This window comes from Mirounga leonina, unplaced genomic scaffold (assembly GCF_011800145.1).
Source record: "Mirounga leonina isolate KUSES-001 unplaced genomic scaffold, KU_Mleo_1.0 Mir_224, whole genome shotgun sequence".
Lineage (NCBI taxonomy): Eukaryota > Metazoa > Chordata > Mammalia > Carnivora > Phocidae > Mirounga > Mirounga leonina.
Genome location: NW_023270615.1, coordinates 21,015,822 through 21,038,101, shown reverse-complemented (window position 1 = coordinate 21,038,101; position 22,280 = coordinate 21,015,822). Strand labels below are relative to the sequence as shown.

Genomic DNA, 22,280 nt, shown 5'->3' with positions numbered 1-22,280 from the left:
ATTCAAATTTGCTTGATGTTAGGTGCAGATGGTCTTCTCTGCGGCTTTTTACATCCTAAGTAGAAGCAGAGCTCTTTCCTGACTTTTTTTTTTCCCCCCTAATTCTCATTCCAGAATTTGGGACACACTGTCTATTCATCTTCTGCATCTGTTTTACCCTTTTTCTCTTCTTTTAAAGATTTTTTTAAATTCATTTATTTGAGAGAGAGAGGGAGGGAGAGAGAGCTAGAGAACTAGCAGGGGGGAGGAGCAGAGGCAGAGAGAGAAGCAGACTCCCTGCTGAGCGTGGAGCCTGACATGGGGCTCCATCCCAGGACGCTGGGATCACGACCTGAGTTGAAGGCAGATGCTTAACCAACTGAGCCACCCAGGCCCCCCTGTTTTACCGTTTCTTTATACTTTCTGTTTCTTTGTATCTTTGTGCTTATTCATGATTATTCTTCAGATCTGTATTTTAGTTCATTTTTTTTTTTAAAAGATTTTATTTATTTATTTGACAGAGAGAGACATAGCGAGAGAGGGAACACAAGCAGGGGGAGTAGGAGAGGGAGAAGCAGGCTTCCCCGCGGAGCAGGGAGCCCGATGTGGGGCTCGATCCCAGGGTCCTGGGATCACGACCTGAGCCGAAGGCAGACGCTTAACGACTGAGCCACCCAGGCGCCCCTGTATTTTAGTTCAGTAATTATTTCTTTATGTTTTGACTAATCTGCTTATAAACCCCCATCCATTGAATTTTCAATTTCCTTGACAGTACTTGTCATTTGTAAAAGTTTGTTGTTGTTGTTTTTTAATATTTTATTTATTTGACAGAGACACAGCGAGAGAGGGAACACAAGCAGGGGGAGTGGGAGAGGGAGAAGCAGGCTTCCCGCCGAGCAGGGAGCCCGATGTGGGGCTCGATCCCAGGACCCTGGGATCATGACCTGAGCCGAAGGCAGACGCTTAACAACTGAGCCACCCAGGTGCCCCCATTTGTAAAAGTTTTATGTGTCTTTTAAAATTTTCCTGTCTATAAAAAAATTTGTTTTTCCTGTCTTTTTAAAAATTAAGACTCTTGGGGCGCCTGGGTGGCTCAGTCGTAAGCGTCTGCCTTCGGCTCAGGTCATGATCCCAGGGTCCTGGGATCGAGCCCCGTGTCGGGCTCCCTGCTCTGCGGGAAGCCTGCTTCTCCCTCTCCTGCTTCTCCCTCTCCCACTCCCCCTGCTTGTGTTCCCTCTCTCACTGTGTCTCTCTCTGTCAAATAAATAAAAATCTTAAAAAAAAAAAAAAATTAAGACTCTTATTTTTTTAACAGTTGGGTTTTCATGTAATTATTCTAGATTATCTCCTAAGAAATATATTCCAGTAAAGGACAATTATTTATTCAAATTGTGTCTCCTCTGCTATTCAGCCATCTATTGATGGGTTTCATGGGATTTCATTTCACTGTCAGGACTGGTCATTTCTCAGAGTTCTATAAGTTCTATAGTTGTTGTCATGGTCAGTGGCAGAGTGAGGTAATTGTGACAGAGACCATGTCGCCTGCAAGCCTGAGATTATCTACTGTGTCACCTGCTAGGGAATGTTTATGGACTTCTGTTGGATGAATACCTGGGAGTTGGATTGTTGGGTTATATGTAAGTGTATGTTTTAGTTTATAAGAAATGGCCGGGATGTTTTTCCAAAGGGTTGTGCCACTTTGCATTCTCGCCAGCAGTATATGAGAGTTCTGGCTGCGCTGCATGCCTGAGTTAAGCATTCAGGGAGTGCAGTATATCTCATTCTCCTAATGGTGGGTCACGTGAGCATCTTTACATGTGCTTGGTTGCCGTCTGTTTATCCTCCTCAGTGAAGTACATATTCAAGTCTTCACTCAGGGCTTCATTGGGTCGTTTGTTTTCTTACTGTTGTTTTGAGAGTTCTTTATATATTATTCTCCATACAAGCCCTTTGTCATATATGTGATTTTCAAATATTTTCTCCCATTTTGTAGCTTGTCTTTTCATTTTTTTTTCATTTTTTTATTTAAGATTTATTTACTTATTTTAGAGAGAGTGTGAGCAGGGGGAGGGGTAGAGGAAGAGGAGAATCCTGAAGCAGACTCCCCACTGAGTGGGGAGCCCAACATGGACCAGGACCCTGAGATCACGACCTGAGCTGAAATCCATAGTTGGATACTTAACCCACTGAGCCACACAGGGGCCCCTGTCTTTTCATTTTCTTTTTCTTTTTTTTTGAAAGATTTTATTTTTTGACAGAGAGACAGTGAGAAAGGGAACACAAGCAGGGGGAGTGGGAGAGGGATAAGCAGGCTTCCCGCCGAGCAGGGAGCCTGATGCAGGGCTCGATCCCAGGACCCTGGGATCATGACCTGAGCCGAAGGCAGACACCTAATGGCTGAGCCACCCGGGTGCCCCTGTCTTTTCATTTTCTTAACAGTATCTTTCAAAGAGCTAATTTTTCTGATTTTAAGAAGACAGTTAATCTTTATTTCTTCTTTGATATGTTTTTGGTATGATGTCTGTCACTTTTGCCTAACCTCAGGTCATAAAAATTCTTACATTTTAAAAAAAATTTATACTTTTTCCTTTTACGTTTAGATCTGTGATTCATTTACATTTAATGGAATCATTGATATATTTTTGAGGTCTACCCAGTTAGTAGTTAATTCTGTTGTGTTGTTTTGTTCTTCTCTTTTCCTTTCATGCATTTTTCTGGATAATTTGAGTATTTTTAAATTTTTTTTATTAAGTAAACTCTACCCCAGCATGGGACTCGAACTCATGACCCTGACATCAAGAGCTGCATACTCTATTGAATGAACCAGCAAGGCATCCTTATTTGAAAATTTTTTTTAAGATTTTATTTTTATTTTTTTTTTGAGAGAGAGAGAGAGCACACACATGAGCAGGGGCGGTGGGGGAGGGCAGAGGGAGAGAAGCAGGCTCCCTGCTGAGCAAGGAGCCCGACACAAGGCTTAGTCCCAGGACCCTGGGATCATGACCTGAGCTGAAGGCAGAAGACACTTAATCCACTGAGCCACCCAGGGGCCCCTGATATTTTTTAATACTTTATTGTAATTGGAATTTTTTACATATTACATAAATATATATATTTCTTCTTTGCTCCTGGATCTCTGATTACATGAATATAAAACTTTTTGGCATTGTCTCACGTGTCTCTGAGGCTCTGTTCTTTTTTTTTTCCCCCCAATCTTTTCCTTCTGTGTTACTCAGATTGGATGGTTTCTGTGTGCTTACCACCACAGTGAGGTTATTGAACATCTCCATCAGCACAGAAATCCTGCATATTCTCCCTTTATAGTCACAACCCACTCCCCACCCCCTGCAAAACCTGCTGTGATCATCGTTAGGGTTTTGCCTCTTACCAAATGCCAAATAAATGAAATTACATAGAGACTGGCTTCCTTACTTAGCATAAAGTACATGAATTGAGATTTATCCATCTTTTCATTTCTGAGTAGTATTTCATATACTGATACTAGCATGTTTATCCGTTCACCCATTGGAGGATATTTGGGTTATTTCCAGTTTTCAATGATTATGGATAGATCTGCAGTGGACCTTCAGTAGAGGTTTTTGTGTGACATAAGTTTTTTCTTTAGGGTAAATAACCAGAAGTGGGATAGCTGGGTCATATGATTACAGTATGTTTAAATTTGTAATAAAGTAGCACAATGTTACCAAAGTGATCATACCAAGTTGCATTCCCACCAACAATATGTGAGAGTGACTGATAATGTTTTAGTGAATAATTAACTTCTGATATTCATCTGATTTTAGACCTAATAAAACTTTAGAATTTTTATTCTACATTTCTGTTTATGTTTTGCTTTATCCTTAAGAAAAAGACATTTGGAATTATTTTACTTTTCTGACTATTCTAGTTCAAATTGAAATGTGTCACTGCCAACATTCTGTGAAAGAAATCCATAACATCTGTTTAACATTTAGTGAAGTTTGGACTATGCTTGGGAAAAAAAGATAAATTACAGTCACTCTTAGGACTGTAAGAGCCAACACATACACAATGTCTTTCTATAATGGAAAACTGTGTGTGTGTAATAGTGTGTCCTTTGTGGGGATGCAAATGGGGGTGAAGGGATTGTGACTCACTCCACTTTTTAAATAAAGTCCTGTGTTTAATTAATGGGATAGGTCAGACTCTCTTCTTTTCTGCCCCCCTCTCTGAGTGTCTAGTGTCTGTAGTGTGTGTGTGTGTTTAAACTTGGGTGGTTGCGTTTTTAAGATTTTTTTCTTGGCTCCCTTCCTCATCACATGATTAAGAGCTTACTTTTGCTCCCTTATTTGATGGAGATTAAAATATGTCACTTTGGCCTGTGTGCCGTAATGAAGCAACTGCTGCTTTTTATAGGCCCATATTCTTTGGAAAGTAGTTTCTTCTCTCAGACGGTAAAAAGCATTAGTAATAGATACCAGAGTAAGTTGAACACTTAATCTCCAGTGTTGCCTGTCAAGTAGGTGCTTATGTAGCTGTGTGTTAACGCACCTGTTCTTTTATTTTCTTCATTTTCTGTGTCTATGGTTTTTTTGTTTGCTTGCTTGCTTGTTCCTCAGTTCCCATTTCCTGATCTCTTTTGGATTATTTAAATATTTTTTACTATTCCATTTTAATTTTATCTTCTGACTTTTTGGCCATATCTGGGTTTTTGCCTGTTTTATTGGCTGCCGTGGGATTGTAGCATATGTAACCTAACTTTCAACAGTCTAGTTAGATTTAGTATAATCTGGAAGTCTTGTAGCCATATACATCCCTTTCCCTGTTCGCTCCATGTTGTGGTTTTCATAGGAATTATGTTCATGTGTATGCATTGAAAACCCCATCACTAGTGTTAAGTTTTTTTACTTTTGATCATCATACATAATTTAAAGAACTTAAGACTACTAGTTTTGTCATATTTATCCAGATTTTTACCATTTCTGTTGCTACTCCTGATGGAACCTTTTTAGAACACATTGCATGTATCATGGCTCTGTTCTCCTAAATACTTGGTGTGCATTTCTGAGAATAGTGGTATTCCCTTATACATTCATATAGCAGTAATTGACTCCATAAATTGACATTGATATGATACTTTTATCTGATTTGCCATCCGTATTCCTACTTGTTAGTTGATCTAATGATGTCCTTTTTGCATTTTCTTTTCCCCTGTGTTACATGATCCAGTCTGGTGTCAAGTATTGCATTTGACTGTCATGACTTTATAGATTCCTTTAATTTGGAACAACTCCAGAGCCTTTCTTTGCCTTTTATTACTTTGCCATCTTTACAAAATACAGTCTTTCTATCTTTTCTACCCCACAATAGAATGTTGCTTATTTTGTCTTTGACTTTTTGTCATGATCAGTTGCTGTTATGTATTCTCAAGCAAAATACTATACTGGTGATATTTTGTGCTTCTCAGTTCTCTGCCCTTGTAGGTGGCAGGAATTTTGATTCAGTCATGCTTGTTGCCTGACTTTCCACTGTATCGCCGGTGGTTTTGTTTTTTGGTTTTTGCCCTCTCTTGCAATAATAGGCAGTCTGTGGGGAAATATTTTATGACCATGCAGATACTATTCCTCATTAAAATTTCTGCCTAGATTTAGCATCATCCCCTGGTGATTCTTGTGTGATCACTGTTTGTTGTGATGGTTGCAAAATGATATTTCAAGTCTAGCTCTTCCTGCACTTACCTCAGTAAATACTAGGCCTTGTGCTTAAGAAACAGATCTCCTTTCTCCCCTGTATATGTGTGTTTATGTGTGCTTATCTATTTATTATGGTATGGTTTCATTCATTCTTTTTTAATATTTATAATTCCTTACTCTTTATTTATTTTGGTGCTTAAATTATCTTGACAAGTGGGAACTTCTTCAAGCTGGCTCCTGAATCCATATGATATTCCCTCATCATAATGTTGTTTTTTTTTTTTTAAGATTTTATTTATTTATTTGAGAGAGAGAGAATGAGAGACAGAGAGCATGAGAGGGAGGAGGGTCAGAGGGAGAAGCAGACTCCCCGCTGAGCAGGGAGCCCGATGCGGGACTCGATCCCGGGACTCCAGGATCATGACCTGAGCCGAAGGCAGTCGCCCAACCAACTGAGCCATCCAGGCGCCCTTCTCATCATAATGTTTTTTAAAGATTTTATTTATTTGACAGAGAGAGAGAGAGAGAGCATGTGAGTGCACACACAAGCAGAGGGAGAGGGAGAAGCAGGTTCCCCACTGAGCAGGGGCTCAATCCCAGACCCTGGGATCATGACCTGAGCTGAAGGCAGACGCTTAACCCACTGAGCCACCCAGGTGCCCTCTCTCATCGTATTTTTGGCCTCCTCCTATTCTAGCAGAAAAAGATTTTCCAGGCTCAAAATATACCTCTCCTGCTCCAGTGTGTAAATTTAAACATAAATAAATACATGTGTATCAAATGCATATTATATATGTTGTAACATATTAGTCTCTAAGAATATAATACTGAATAAGATACATAGTTTCTGGCTTCTTGAAGCTGACAATCTAGTGAATGAGCAGAATTAATACAGGGTGGTAAATGCTGGCAGAAGGGCCCTGAGGATGGAAGGGCATATCTGCTAAGTAGCACAGTTGCTGTATTGCTTGATATGTAGCAGTGAACAGAACACAACATCTCTGCCCACATGAACTTACTTTCTACTAGTGGAAACAGACGATAAACAAAACTATTATGCAAAGTAGGTAATCCTTTAGAGAAGGAAGTCGTATAGGAAACATAAAGTAGGATGCGAGATGGGGGGTGTGCAAGGTGAGGGGAAGGTATCTAATTTAGATAGCATGGGCAGGGAAGGCCTCATGGAGCGGGTGACACATGAGTAGGTCAGGGAGCTGGCCTCACTTAACTGCATCCTAGACACAGTCGTTACCAACCCTTGGTATTCTAAAAATGTACCACATTTTGCCTTGTATTATAATCACTCAGATGTATATCTAATCTCTAGGGTAAATTATAAATATAATAAGGACAGTATATAGTCATATAACATATTTCATTGGGTCTTTCCTTAAACTAATGATTAATGCCACTGAATTAGGAAAGATATTTAATCTCTGTGGAGCTCTTCTTTTATCTGCAAAATGAACTGGAAGAAATTATTTACAAGGTTTTGCCCCATTCCCAAAGTTAAGAATAAAAATATTTCTGAGAAATAGTGGAATTTACTGGAATTGGAACGATAGAGCTATTAGAAGAACATTCGTGATTTAGGTTTCCTTTACAACACGGAGTGATTGCCAGTATTTGGGGAAATGCCTCTCAGCAAAACTGGATCTACAAAACACTGTCCCCCCGGCCACCCACTCTACATGGAATTACTTCATCTGACAGGTCGCTTATTGTCTGGTATTACTTGTAGCACAGATTCCTAAACTCCTTCGCTAAGTATACGTGCCCACCACTATTTACAATATACTCAACTGATCTAGTTACAAAAATTCCTCAAGAATGAATTCTGTGTGTCAGATGCTGGGTTTTTTGTTTTGTTTTTTGGAAAAGCCCTCCCTTTGGGGAAAAAAAGAAAAACAGAAAACCATAAAAAGCCATAACTGGAAAGGATTTGAGAAGAAACTGCTCAGATTAACCGTTGTAGGTACCCTGAGTGAACAGTACACACACGCACATTTCTCAGGAATCACAGTTGTTACTCCCAGGGCTGACTTACACAGGAGCCCTCATGGAGTTGTCATTCTAAGTTCTAATAAGCTCACTAAGACGAGCTTCAGAGTGGCTTCAGAGTGCCTTTTGTTCATTGATCATGAACTGCCCCATGTTGGTCACCGTCATAGAAAAAGCACTAAAGGGGCGCCTGGGTGGCTCAGTCAGTTAAGCATCTGCCTTCAGCTCAGGTCATGATCCCAGGACCCTGGGATCGAGCCCCACATCAGGCTCCCTGCTCAGCGGAGAGCCTGCTTCTCCCTCTGCCTGCCACTCTGACTATCTGTGCTCTCTATCTCCCTGTCAAATAAATAAATAAAATCTTTAAAAAAAAAAAAAAAAGAAAAGAAAAAGCACTATAGTATAACTCTAGCTGCCATGAAGACCAGTTGGGTGAGGTCTCTCTGAGAAGCAGTCCCAGTGAGTTCATCACTTGCTATGGGACCAAGAATGGAGAAAATAGACCTCATCACTGCTGTTAATATATTCTGAGGTAGTCCTTTTGCTGTGTACAGGAACCAACAGCTTACATTTGATACATACATCTATTCTCCTATGTCCTACATGGCTAATACAGAAAAGTTAAGAATAAGTGCATGAAGCCTATTTTAATAGGTTTTATTATTATTTGAGTATGGTAAGGCCGGCTGATCAGGAGATAGTTGCCATTGAAAAGATCGTTTGTGGGACGCCTGGATGGCTCAGTTGGTGAAGCATTTGCCTTCGGCTCAGGTCATGACCCGGGGTCCTGGGATCGAGCCCCGGGTCGGGCTCCCTGCTCAGCGGAGAGTCTGCTTCTCCTTCTCCCACTCCCCCTGCTTGTGCGCGTTCTCTCTCTCTCTGTCAAATAAATAAAATCTTTAAAAAAAAAAAAAAAAAAGAAAAGAAAAGATAGTTTGTTCCAGATCCCAACAGGAGAAGCATGCCATGTCACTGGGGGCCACAGGGAGAAGCACTGACTGGCATGGGTCTGGAGGCAGAGGGAGAAGGAGATTATTATAGTGGTTTTTGAGGGAAGGAACAGGTGAGGCAAGGCAAGGGGAGTAGGCTTAGGCTTGACTAGTTTGAATAATTTCAGGGTGCTCTGGGGCACAGGGGTTGTCCCTGGTTGTCTGGTACCTGATCCTGGGGTAGTGAGGGCAGGTGGATGGCAGCCAGAATTTTGGGAGCTTATTTAATAAAAGAGGTGTTGGGGTATGGGCTCTGGACTGGTTGGATCATGTTTGAAAGCATGCTCAAGGCACCAGAGTGGCTCATTTGGTTGAGCAGCTGACTTTTGGTTTTGGCTCAGGTCTTGATCTCAGGGTAGTGAGTTCAAGCCTTGCGTTGGGCTCCATGCCTGACAATGGGCGTGGAGCCTACTTGAAAAAGAGAAGAAAAGTATGCTCACAAGCAGACTTGTAACCTTGAGTGGGATAGTTCCTCCAGGGTCAATAAGGCCCCAGATGTTTATTAAAGCATCAGAATACAGAAACCACATGGTCAATACAGAGCCGTCTTTGAGTCCTTTTTAAAATCCAAGGCATAGATGTCAGTGAAACTAGCAGAGTAAGTACATTTGAAGATTCTGTCTTCCATAAAAGCAACAAGAAAACTGGCCAAAGATGTCAGAATCAGATTTTTCAGAACTTTAGAAATAAACTGAAGTCTTGCAACAGTCTAGGGAGCATTTATTTAGGAAAAACAGCAGAACAGTGGTAAGTAGTTTCTTCAATGCCTGTTTCCAATTCTCCCTCACCAGCTCTGTGGTAGCCTGTCGTTAGAGGGCAGCCAGCAAGCCTGGCAGCCATCAGAGGGAGCAGCGTAGTTCAGATTTCTTCGGAGACTCCTTCCCAGTCTCAGTTCCCTGAAGGAGCTCACTTGCGAGGCGGCATTTACCAGACCGGACCTGACGTAGAGCTCATCCAGTGTGAAAGCCTTTTCTCTGGGAGCATTTGTTGAAGATACTTTGATGCAGTTTCTAAACTTGATGGCTGCCTGAGGTGGTGCATAACAGTTGGGGGAATTAATAGGTTAAATAAAAACCTTAAAAGGAAAAGCTGGAGAATGGGATCACACTAAGGACTTCAAAAGCTCTGATATATTCCTGAGAATCTAGAAGGTCCATGTTTTGGGTCATCTTCATGCTCAGGAGAGATCTGAGATGCCTCTGACAACTGTTCTCACTCCTGGCTGATTGTGAGGTTCTGCCGAAGTGGCCCGTGAAGGCCAAGGGAGTATTGTCGTTCTCCTCGCTGAGCGCCAAAGGTGTGCCCCAGCACACAGAGAGCCCCGGACACGCAGGTTCTAGGTGTTTAAGTAAATCTTTGTCACACGTTAGCTAACTGAGCAGAGATTTGAGTAGCCACACAGCAAAGTATAGACTGTACAGATTCGTCCAGGAAAGTCACTGAACAGACAGAAAGAACAAAAAGCACAACAAGTCTTGGAGAGAGGGGGAATCTGATTTCAAGAATTATCACACTATATTGTTTAAAATGTTCAGTTTTCAACAAAAATTACAAGACCCATACACAGAGGTAAAAAATAACTAATGAATAGAAACTGTCCCCGAGGAAGTTCAGATGTTGGATTTGCCAAAGATTTTATTATTTATTATTTATTTATTTTTTTTTTAAGAGAGAGGGAGCATGAGTGGGAGTTGGGGGTTGGAAGGGGCAGAGGGAGAAAGAGAATTTTTTTAAGATTTATTTATTTGACAGAGGGGCGGGGTAGAGGGAGAGAAAGAGAATCCCAAGCAGACTCCCCACCGAGCGCAGAGCCCAACACGCACAGAGCTGGACACCGGGCTCATTCTCACGACCCTGAGATCATGACCTAAGTCGAAATCAAAGAGTCAGATGCTCAACCCACTGAGCCACCCAGATACCCTTGGACTTGCCAAAGACTTTATTTCTTTTTTATTATTATTATTATTTTTTAAAGATTTTATTTATTCATTTGACAGAGGGAGACAGCGAGAGAGGGAACACAAGCAGGGGGAGTGGGAGAGGGAGAAGCAGGCTTCCCGCTGAGCAGGGAGCCCAATGTGGGGCTCGATCCCAGGACCCTGAGATCATGACCTGAGCCGAAGGCAGACGCTCAACGACTGAGCCACCCGGGCGCCCCTTGCCAAAGACTTTAAATCAGCAACTTTAAATATGTTCAAGGAGCTAAAGGAAATTATGCGAATGAGGCCTCTGGCAGCAAATTATCTTAATTTTCTTTATGTGAGAATCTTTATTTTACTTTCACTCTGGAAGAAGATTTTCTCTGGATATGGAATTTTAGTTGGGCAGTCCTGTCCTTTCAGCATGTGAAAAATGTAGTGCCACTTGCTACTGGCATCTATGGTTTTTGGTGAGAAATATAATCTTTATTTTTTCTTCTTTGCTTTGCTTTATTTTTAATTTTCAGAAATTTGATTGTCATTTGTCTGGCTTTAGACATCTGTATGAATCTGTAGGCATAGTGGGTTTTTTTTTTTTTTTTTTGGTCACATTCAGGAATTATTCATTCATTTCTTTCAATATTTTCTTAAGCCCTAGACCCTTTTCCCTGCTCCTTCTGAGACCGGTGACATGAAGGTTAAACCTTTTATTATTTCACAACTTCCTGAAGAACTCTTCCTTTTCCCCCCAAGTCTGTATTCTCTCTTGATATTGGATTTCTTTTCTTTTCTTTTTTTTTTTTTTAAGATTTTATTTATTTATTTGAGAGAGAGAGAATGAGAAAGAGAGCACATGAGAGGGAGGAGGGTCAGAGGGAGAAGCAGACTCCCTGCCGAGCAGGGAGCCCGATGCGGGACTCGATCCTGGGACTCCAGGATCATGACCTGAGCCGAAGGTAGTCGCTTAACCAACTGAGCCACCCAGGCGCCCTTGATATTGGATTTCTGTTGATTTATCTTTCAGTTCACAGATTCTTTCCCCTACTACCTCCGTTCTGCTATGGAAATCGTTTGGTGAGATTTGTATAAATCATTGTATTTTGGGGGCACCTGGGTGGCTCAGTCGGTTAAACGTCTGCCTTCAGCTCAGGTTATGATCTCAGGGTCCTGGGATGGAGCCCCGCGTCAGGCTCCTTGCTCATTGGGGAGTTTGCTTCTCTCTCACCCTTTGCCCCTCCCACCCCCCCTTGTGTTCTCTCTCTCTCTCTCAAATAAATAAAATCTTTAAAAAAGAATTAAAATACAAAGTAAATTACTGTATTTTCAGTTCTAAATTATCCCTTTTTTTAGTCTGTTATTTCTTTTTTGATACTTTCTATTTTTACATTTCTTTCAGCAATGTTCATGATAGCTTGTTGTAGCATTTTTATGATTTTTACGTTGGATTTTAACAGTTGTTTACATAGGGTGCCTGGGTGTCACAGTTGGTTAAGTGTCTGCCTTCAGCTCAGGTCATGATCCTAGGGTCCTGGGATCGAGTCCCACATCGGGCTCCCTGCTCAGCCTGGTACTCCCTCTCCCTCTGCGCCTCCCATTGCTCGTGCTCTCACTCTCTCACTCTCTCATAAAAATAAATAAATAAATAATCTTAAAAAAAGAGTTGTTTATATATTCTGGGAACCAGACACTTAGGAGATATATCTTTTCTGAATGCTGTGTAGTTTCTTTTTACTACGTTGGTAAATATCTTTTGATGCACAAAAGGTTTACATTTTATAAAGTTTACAATATTTTTTATTTTGATATTCATCATTTTATTATCATGTTTAAGAAACCATAGCTAAATTCAAGGTCCGATATTTCCTTCTATGCATTCTTTTGAGAGTTTTATAGTTTACTTCTGTATTTAGTCCTTTGATCCATTTTGAGTTAATTTTTGCATTTGGTGTAAAAGTAGCGTGCCGCTTCATTCTTTTGCAGTTGGGTATCCAGTCGTCCCTGCATGTTGTTGAAGGGCCTGTTCTTACCCCATCGAATGGTCTTGGCACCCTTGTCAAACAAACTGAACATAGATCTATGATTTTATTTCTGGACTTAATTTTATTCCAGTTATCCACATATTTATGCTTTTACTCGTTCCATACTGTCTTAATTACTGTTGATTTGTAGTGTATTTTGAAATAGGGAAGTATGAGTCCTCCAGTTGTTTTTTTTTTCCTTTTTCGAGATTGTTTTGAGTATTTAGTGTCTCTTTCAATTCCATATGAATATTAAGCTTGGCTTTTCTATTTGTACAAAAAAAGGCCTTTGGGATTTTGATAGGGATTGCATTGAATCTAGACAACTTTGAAGTCTGTTTCCATCTAACAGTGTTAAGTGTCGTGACCATGAACATAGATGTTTTCCCATGAATTTAGACTGACTTTATTTTTTTAAAAGATTTATTTATTTATTTATTGAGAGCGTGCGTGTGTATGCACAAGTGGGGGGAGGGGCACAGGGAGAGGGACAATTTCAAGCAGACTCTAGGCTTACTTTAATATCTTTCAGTAATATTTTGTAGTTTTCAGTGTACAAGTTTGGACTTCTTTGGGTAGATTTATTCCTATGTGTTTTATTCTTTTCGTTGGTATTATAAATTGAGTTGTTTTATTTTCACATCGTTCATCACTTGTATAGATATGTAAGTGATTACATTTGTCTGTATTCTTAAGGGTGTCAGTTCATAATTTTCTTCCCTTGTGATGTCTTTGTCTGGCTTTTGTATCACGATAGTGCTGGCCTCGTTTTGTTGTTGCTGCTGTTGTTGTTTTCTTTCTTTACTTTTCTTTTGGAGCCTGAAAATGATTGATGTTACTTCTTCCCTAAGTGTTTGATAGAGTTCACCAGTGAAACCATCTGGTCCTGGACATTTCTTTGCTGGGAAACTTCAGTTATTGATTCAGTCTCTTTACTTGTTACAAGTATATTCAGATTTTCTATTTCTTCTTGAGTCAGTTTTGGTAGTTTGTGTACTGTTAAGAATTTGCACATTTCATCCAGATCATCGAATTTGTTGCCATACATTGTTTATAGCATTCTCCTATAATCCTTTTTATTTCTGGAAGGTCATTAATACTATCCCCCACATTCATTTCTGATTTTGGTAATTTGAATTGTCTTTTTTCTTAGTCCACTTAGCTAAAAAGGTTGTCAGTTTTGTTAATTTTTCCAAAAAACCAAATTTTGGTTTTGTTTTTCTGTTCTCTATTGCATTATATCTATTTTAATCTGTATTATTTCTTTCCTTCTGCCAGCTTTGTGTTCAGTTTGTTCTTTTCTAGTTCCCTAAAGTGTAAAGTAAGGTTATTGATGTGATTTTTCTTCTTTTTTTAATGTTGGTGCTCACAATTATATATTTTTCTCTTTGCACTGCTTTTGCTCTATATGAGTTTTGATAATGAGATTGTGTTTTCATTTCATTTGTGTCAAATTATTTTCTAATTTCCTTTGTTATTCTTTGACCTATTGATTGTTTAAGAGTATATCTAATTTCCACATATTGGTGAATTTTTCATTTTTTCTTATCAACTCCTAATTTTATGCCATTGTGGTTGGAAAAGATATTTTATATAATTTTGTCTTCTAAAAATATATCTAGAATTGTTTTGTGACCAAACATACGGTCTGTCCTGGAGAATGTTTCATGTTCTCACACTTGAGAACAACAATATGTATTACGCTGTTGTTGGGTGGCATGTTTTTTTCTGTCTGTTGAGTCTAATGGTTTATACTGTTGTTCAGATCCTCTATTTTCTTATTGATTTTCTGTCTAGTTGTATCTGTTATTAGAAGTGGGGCATTGAAATGTCCAGATGTTATTGAACTGTTTATTTCTCCCTTTAATTCTGTTAAATGATGCTTCATATATTTTGGGATCCTTGTTAGGTACATATATGTTTATAAGCTATGTTGTATCTTCTTGGTGTGTTGACCCCTGTATCAGTATATAATGTAATCCTTTGTCTCTTGTAACAATTTTTGATTTAAATTCTGTTTCGTCTGATGATGATATAGCCACCCCAGCTCTCTTTTGGTTATTATTGGCATGGAGTATCTTTTTCAAGACTTTTATTTGTTAACCTCTTTGTGTATGTATAATGTCTCTAAAGAAAGTTTTTTATGGACAGCATGCAAATGGATCAAATTTTTTTAAATTCATTCTGCCAATCGGACTTTTAGTTGGAGAGTTTAATTCATTTACATTTAAAAGTAATTACTGATGAGGAAGTATGTGCTTCTGCCATTTTGCTGTTTGTTGTCTGTTTCCCATGTCATTTTTATTCCTCCATTACTAACTTCTTTTATGTTGAATTGATTTTCATAGTGCCCCATTTTGATTCCCTTTTCCTTTCTTATCTGTGTAGTTTTTAGTTATTGTCTTCATGGCTCCCTTGAGGATTACAATTAACATCTCAAACTTATAACAACCTAATGTGAAATAATATCAACATATTTTCAAAGGTATGCAAAAACTCTGTTCCCTTATATCTCTTTTCCTCCTCTTTTATATTGTTATTATCATAGGTTACATTTTTACACGTAGCATACTCATTAACAAAGATTTCACATTATTGCTCTATGCATTTGTTTTTAAATCATATGGGGAAAAAAGAGGGGTTATAAATCAAAAGTAAAATAATATTGTCTTTGTTATTTGCCTGTGTAACCAGTGCTCTTTATTTCTCTGTAAGACTTTGAGTTACTGTACAGTATTCTCTCAATGTAGCCTGAAGGATTCCCTTAGCATTTCTTGTAGGTCAGGTACATTAATCACGAACTCACTCAGCTTTTTAATATCAGAATGTCTTGATTTATCCCTCATTCTTAAAGGATAGTTTTGCCAGACATAGAATTTTTGGTTAACTCTTTTTCTTTTAGCACTTTAAATGTCATCCCAATGCCTTCTGGCCTCCATGGTTATTGATGATAAATCAGTGATTAATTTAAGTCGTGATCCCTTATCTGATGAGTTGCTTCTTCTTTCTTGTCATTCTGTGGATTCTCTTTGGTGTTCGACAGTTTGAGTATAATGTGCCTCTATGTGGATCTCTTTGAGTGTATCCTTCTTATAGTTTGTGAGCTTCTCAGATGTCTCTAAAGTTTTCATCCAATTTGTAGAGGATTGGACCGTTCTTTCTTTCTTTCTTTTTTTTTTTTAAAGATTTTATTTGTTTATTTGACAGAGAGAGAGACAGCGAGAGAGGGAACACAAGCAGGAGCCAAGTGGGAGAGGGAGAAACAGGACTCCTGCCGAGCAGGGAGCCCAATGTAGGCCTCGATCCCAGGACCCTGGGATCATGACCCGAGCCAAAAGCAGGCACTTAACGACTGAGCCATCCCGGCACCCCTGGACCGTTATTTCTTGAGCTACACTTTCAGCTTCTTTCTCCTGCAGCTCTCCTGTGACTCCAGCTATGTGGATGTTGATACACTTGATGATATCCTACAGTTTAGGCTCCATGTATTTTTCTTCATTCTTTTTCTTCCTGTTTGTTTTTTTTTTTTATTCTTATGTTAATCCCCATACATTGCATCATTAGTTTTAGATGTATCTTCCTGTTTTTTAGAGCGGATAATTTCACTCAGCCTATATGTTCATTTTTGCTGATTATTCTGCCTGCTCAAATCTGTTGAACACTTTAGCGAATTTTTCATTTCACTAAATTTTTGTAATTTTTGGTTCTAAGATTTCTGTTTCCTTTTTCTAATGTGTCTTTATTAATATTCCTTGTCATACATATTATTCTCTTGGTTTCCTTGAGTTTTTTGAACATAATTAAGACATATTGATTTTAAGTCTCTGTAGTACCATTGTCTGTGTTTCCTTGAGGAGTTTGTTAACTTTTTTCCTTCTTGTAACTGGGTCATTTTATATTTTTTCTTTGCTTAATTTTTTGTGGTTGTTATTGAATACGGACATTTTGAATATTATGCACAAAAGGAAAAATCAAAAGCAAAAATATTTTATCTCTCATCTCTGCATTTTGGCTGTGTGCTGGGACATTCCTTTCGCACTTAGCAAGGCCTTTCCACATTGCCTTTGCCTCCATGCCCTACTTGCCTTTAGCCTAAAGATCAGCCAGAGGTGAAAGTGTGTGGTCTTCTCAGTCTTCTCTGAGCGTACTTACTGCCCTGTACATTCACCTGGTTTTCCCCTTTCTTATGTGGACTCTTTTCAAACTCCTTATGTTCTAAAGATTCTTACTCTGCACCTTTTCTTCCCTTGGCTTTAAGCATGTCTGTTGTTTCTCTTAATTGTTATTTTGTGCCATTTGGCACTGGCTCATTCATTTGACTCTCAGTATCTTTGAGAAATGTCCTCTGCATGGTCATGTGTTCAGGAAAGTTATGAGTTATGTGAAAATAGGCCCCTTCCATTAGTCCTCAGGGACCCTATGGACAGATCAAAACAAACGGAACTCAGTTGGGAACACAAAAGAAACACAGTTCTTTGGGAACAAGACCCAGTCTGCTGTGGTCAGGATGATGTTCCACTGAGAAACAGGATGTGATCTTAAAGACCCACCATGCTCAGGTGGTGGACATGGTAGCAAAGCTGAAACACTACAGTAGGTCCCTTCTCTGCTCAGGGCCCTTCTCCTGCTTATGTGTTTGCTGGGTTGCTGTAAACATTTTACTGTCTTCCCAATTTCCTATAAGTGTGATTCTGACAGGCATGTGGTAGTTTTTGGTGTTTCTGAGGAAGGACTGTCCCCATAGTCCCTACTTGGCCGTTTTTGCATTGTCCTTGTCAACATGCTTTTATTCAAAAGCACATCCTGGCCCACTTTTATGGGCTATAGTTTAAGGGCTATTAGAGTTTATGGACTATATTTTGGTTTGCCCCTCTCTTACACTGCCCTGAGGCCACTCTGAATTCTGAGCAGTATTCTACACCATAATTCGGGTCTTGATACTTTTGCTTTATTGTTTCTGGTCAGTTTTGTGTGAGGGCCACTAGGTAGTGATCTCAGGACTTCATACATAAATGTAAACAATCCCTTTCTCTAGGTTCCTTCTCCCTGATTCTCCCGACTCTGTGCTTGGGATCACATGGTGTAGGGTGGAGAAAGTTGACAAAGCATCTTCCTGTGTTTGCAGGAGCCATTCTGGTGGGGAGTGGGAATGGCGCCTCCTCTTGTTTCTTGGTTTTGCTCCATGTCGGTGGGGCTAGCTGACAAAGCTCCTCCCATCATCTCCCAGCAGCAGCATTCCCTCAGGAGCTGAGGGTCCTGCTTCTGTGCTGGCTTTGCCTACTATCAGCAGTGCCAGTTGCCTGGTTGGGAGGAAGAGGGCACAGTTCCTCTCGGGTTAGGGTTCTGTTCTGCATGCCTCCATTTTCAACCACTGCAAAAGTTTTATTCCCTAATGTTTGAAAACGTTTGCCGTTAAATAATAAATCACAGAGGAAACCTACAAACATTATGTTCAGTGGATTAAATTGCATGATTTTGAACCTTGAATTTTTTAAAACAGATTTAGTTGACATAAAACACTATCTTCATTTTAGGTGTACAGTGTAATGATTCAATATATGTATATATTGTGAAATGATCATTACAAGAAGTCTGATTAACATCTATCACCACGTGTATTTACAATATTTTTTTTCTGAAGAGAACTTTTAACGTTTATACTCTTAGCAACTTCCAAATATATAATATGGTAATATTAACTGTAGTCACCATGCTGTATATTACATCCCCAATACTCATTTTATAACTGGAAGTTTGTACCTTTTGACCACCTTCACTCATTTTGTCACTCCCCACCCCTCCCTCTGACAACCACCAATCTATTCTCTGAATCTGTGAGTTTGTTTCTTTCAGATCTCACATATAAGTGAAGTCATATGGTATTTGTCTTTTTCTGTGTGATTTATTTCACTTAGCAGAATGTCCTTAAGGTCCCATCATGCTGTTGCAAATGACAGGATTGCCTTCATATTTATGGCTGAATAATATTCCATTGTGTTTATACACCCGAATTTCTTTTCTTTTTTTTTTTTTTTTTTTTAAGATTTTATTTATTTATTCATGAGAGACAGGGGGAGAGAGAGAGGCAGAGGCAGAGGGAGAAGCAGGCTCCCCGCCAAGCAGGGAACTCGATGCAGGACTCGATCCCAGGACTTCGGGATCTTGACCTGAGCCGAAGGCAGACGCTTAACGACTGAGCCACCCAGGTGCCCCAATTCCTGAAGTTTCTTACCCATTCCTGCCTTCTTTTGTCCACATTTCAGAGTCTTCCAATATTTGCTTTGTGTGTTATGTCCGTGGTTCTAACTTGTAATTGGAATGTTCGGGTGGAGTGTGCTTACTCTATCTTGAGTAGTATGGGAACTCGACTCCCACAGTCATTTACTGCAAGCACGGTTAAGTGAATACACTCATCTTGCCTACAAGGTGTCAGTATAACAATAGGTATAGTATTAAGAGCATTAAGATAAATTCCATGGGAGCTCATAGGCAATAGGAATGAAATTATTTCTAGCCATTTTGGAATAGGTCGTGTGGTGTGGTGGTGAGGTCACTGTTCAGAGAATAATCTCTGACACCAACTGGAATGTCCTGTAATTCAATTCACTCCTGACACTGCTCAGATTTAGTGCAGACCTACAGGTTAAGGGGGCAAAGTCCTGAACAAGACTGCCCACTTCAGATGCCATCCACAAGTATCAGGGGCCATCTGCACTCCCCACAACCCACTCAGATTTGATAATTTGTTAGAAGGACTGAGAAAACTCACTGAGAGTGTTATAGTAAAGATTACTGTTTTATTATAAAAGCTGTACCCAGGAACAGGCAGATGAAGGCAATGCATAAGTCAAGATCTGAGGCAGGGTGAGTGGCTTTGAGGAGGAAAAACCTAGAGGTTGTGTGCCCTCTCCCTGTGGGATCTGAGCATATCCACCTCCTGGCACATCAGCGTGTTCACCATCCAGGAAGCTCCACTGAGCTTTATTGTCCAGAGCTTTTACTGGGGTTTCATTACCACGGTGTAGTTGATGGGTTGAATGGCCATATGATGAAATTTCTCCAGCTCCCCTGTCCTCCCTGGAGGTCTGGTGGCCCAAAGATCCAACCGGTTATGCATGTGGTTAGTCTTTGTGGTGACCAGGCTCCATCCTGAGGCTATCTAGTGGCCACCGTGTGTCACCTCATTAGCATTAGAGATGCACACTGGTCACTCAGGAATTCCAGGGGTTTTTGAAGCTCTGTGCCAGAAACTGGGGATAAAGACCAGAAATAGTCTTTATTACATACCATGGTCATCAAATACAAATGCAAGGACAGTTTGGTATTTGAGTGATATCTTGAAAGGTGAGTAGTATTTAAACATTTTAATATGGGGCAAAGGGCATTTCAGGCTGAGAAGTTAGCATTAGTAATCACACAGGGGCACATACTCAGAGTTCAAAATATAGAAATATATCAAGTACTTTTTTTTAGCTTTAAGGTATATAAAAAATAATAAGATTAAAAATGCCAGGTTGGGGCTCTTATTTATGACATTTATGAATCATAGAATATTCTATTCATACAGAGCAGAAGAAAGAAGAGATCTGTTGATGTTTTTCCGAAGCCTACACTTTTTTGTGGAGTGGTGTGAATATCGAAAGCGCACATTTGAACACTTCAAGGTAGGGTCTAAAGTTTTTTAATTTAAACGTATTCAAAAAGTTAAGCTGGTTTAAATTTAAACATATCTGACAAGTGAAGCTGGTATTAATTTGGGGATTTAACATAACATTCTTCCCTTAAAGTTTTCAAACAACAGAAAATATTTTTATTGGCTTCTGGAATTTGCAGTTACTTGGAATAAATGAGGAGGAATGCTTTTGTACAAACCAGTGAGTCATTTGTATTATGGGATATCTTGAAAGAGGTATAGTTAAATTCTTACTTAGTTTATACACATTTTGAAAAATTAATCTGTCCGGGGTACTTAAAGTAAAATACAAATGCTAAAATGAGTGTAATCATAGTGGGCTTATCACCTAGCACTGTAATTTTTACTTCGTAGTCATACTCTGTATTTTGAGCTTCTTAATTGTCATATATTTCAGGTTTAAGTATTGAAGCCTGATTCTGGTATAGTAATGCCTCTTAAGTCTGATACGGGTACATTCAGGGACTTCTTTTTATTCTGTTTTCTGGCATAACTAGAATTACGTTGGGCTGCATTACCATCCCCCACGTTCTTCTTAGTTGGATGGCAGCAATATTGACAGTAGTGGTCCACACGAAATCCAGTTCTGAGTCAATATAATATCTCAAAAGGCTAACCCCAGGTCATGACTGTTGTTTTTATGACTCTTGTTTATTTGGATTTTTTGTTGTTATTATTATTACTGTTATCACTACTACTGTTATTGTTTATCTTCTGTTTGGTTGAATTATTAAATCTGTCAGACAAAGAATTTTCCTTAGGATGAAACATTCCCGTATCTGTACTGTGGTCCCTGGAGGAGTTCTCTTACTGTTGTTTTTTTTTTGAAAGATTTTATTTATTTATTTGACAGAGAGAGACACAGTGAGAGCAGGATCACAAGCAGGGGGAGTGGGAGAGGGAGAAGCAGGCTTCCTGCGGAGCAGAGAGCCCGACGTGGGGCTCGAAACCAGGACCCTGGGATCATGACCTGAGCCGAAGGCAGACGCTTAACGGCTGAGCCACCCAGGCGCCCCAATACTTTTATTTTTTTAAAAGATTTTATTTATTTATTTGATAGAGAGAGACATAGCGAGAGAGGGAACACAAGCAGAGGGAGTGGGAGAGGGAGAAGCAGGCTTCCTGCGGAGCAGAGAGCCCGACGTGGGGCTCGAAACCAGGACCCTGGGATCATGACCTGAGCCGAAGGCAGACGCTTAACGGCTGAGCCACCCAGGCGCCCCAATACTTTTATTTTTTTAAAAGATTTTATTTATTTATTTGATAGAGAGAGACATAGCGAGAGAGGGAACACAAGCAGAGGGAGTGGGAGAGGGAGAAGCAGGCTTCCTGCGGAGCAGAGAGCCCGACATGGGGCTCGAAACCAGGACCCTGGGATCATGACCCGAGCCGAAGGCAGACGCTTAAAGACTGAGCTGCCCAGGCGCCCCTCTCTTACCGTTGTTTATTTACTCTTGCACCAGAACAGTGAGAAGCTTTGCTTCACAAGTGGTAAAACACATTCGTGGTTGGGAGTATTGCTGACTGTTGTGGTGAGGACCACCTAACGTGACGGTTTACCGATACGTTTGAATAGGCCCATTTCCAAAGTTGATTGGCCTCTCGGTGCCTTCAAGGCGGCATAGAAGTGTAACTGGTGTGTTTATCCTGTAGAGGATCGAGTACTTCTGTGAGCTGATCTTTGTTGGTGATCAGGTCACTAGAATGGAAAGACACAGTCATGCTTTTATGCAGCCATCACCGATAGTTATCTCAAGAAATTTTTTACATCTCAGACTGCAGCTGTTCCCGTGAAATACTAACTTGTCATTCCTTCCTCCCCCAGCTCTTGGGAATCACCATTTTATTTCCTGTTTCTATGAATTTCTAGGTATCTCATTAAAGCAGATTCATAAAATCTAATACTTTTTTGTTTGATTTATTTCACTTAACATAATATCCTCAAGGTGTAGCGCAGTGAAGAATTTCCTTCCTTTTTAAGGCTGCATAATATTTCATTGAATAGATAG

General features: G+C 39.8%; 1 protein-coding gene across 3 annotated transcripts in view; it reads left to right on the top strand.

Annotated features, from left to right (window-relative positions):
• The window catches only part of CENPP (centromere protein P), a 234,312-nt gene that overhangs the window by 41,891 nt on the left and 170,141 nt on the right, over positions 1 to 22,280 (top strand). For all 3 annotated transcript variants that reach the window (XM_035029270.1, XM_035029272.1, XM_035029271.1), the window contains exon 5: positions 20,146 to 20,242. In XM_035029270.1, the coding sequence (XP_034885161.1) occupies positions 20,146 to 20,242 (97 nt within the window). The remainder of the gene's footprint in view (positions 1 to 20,145; positions 20,243 to 22,280) is intronic.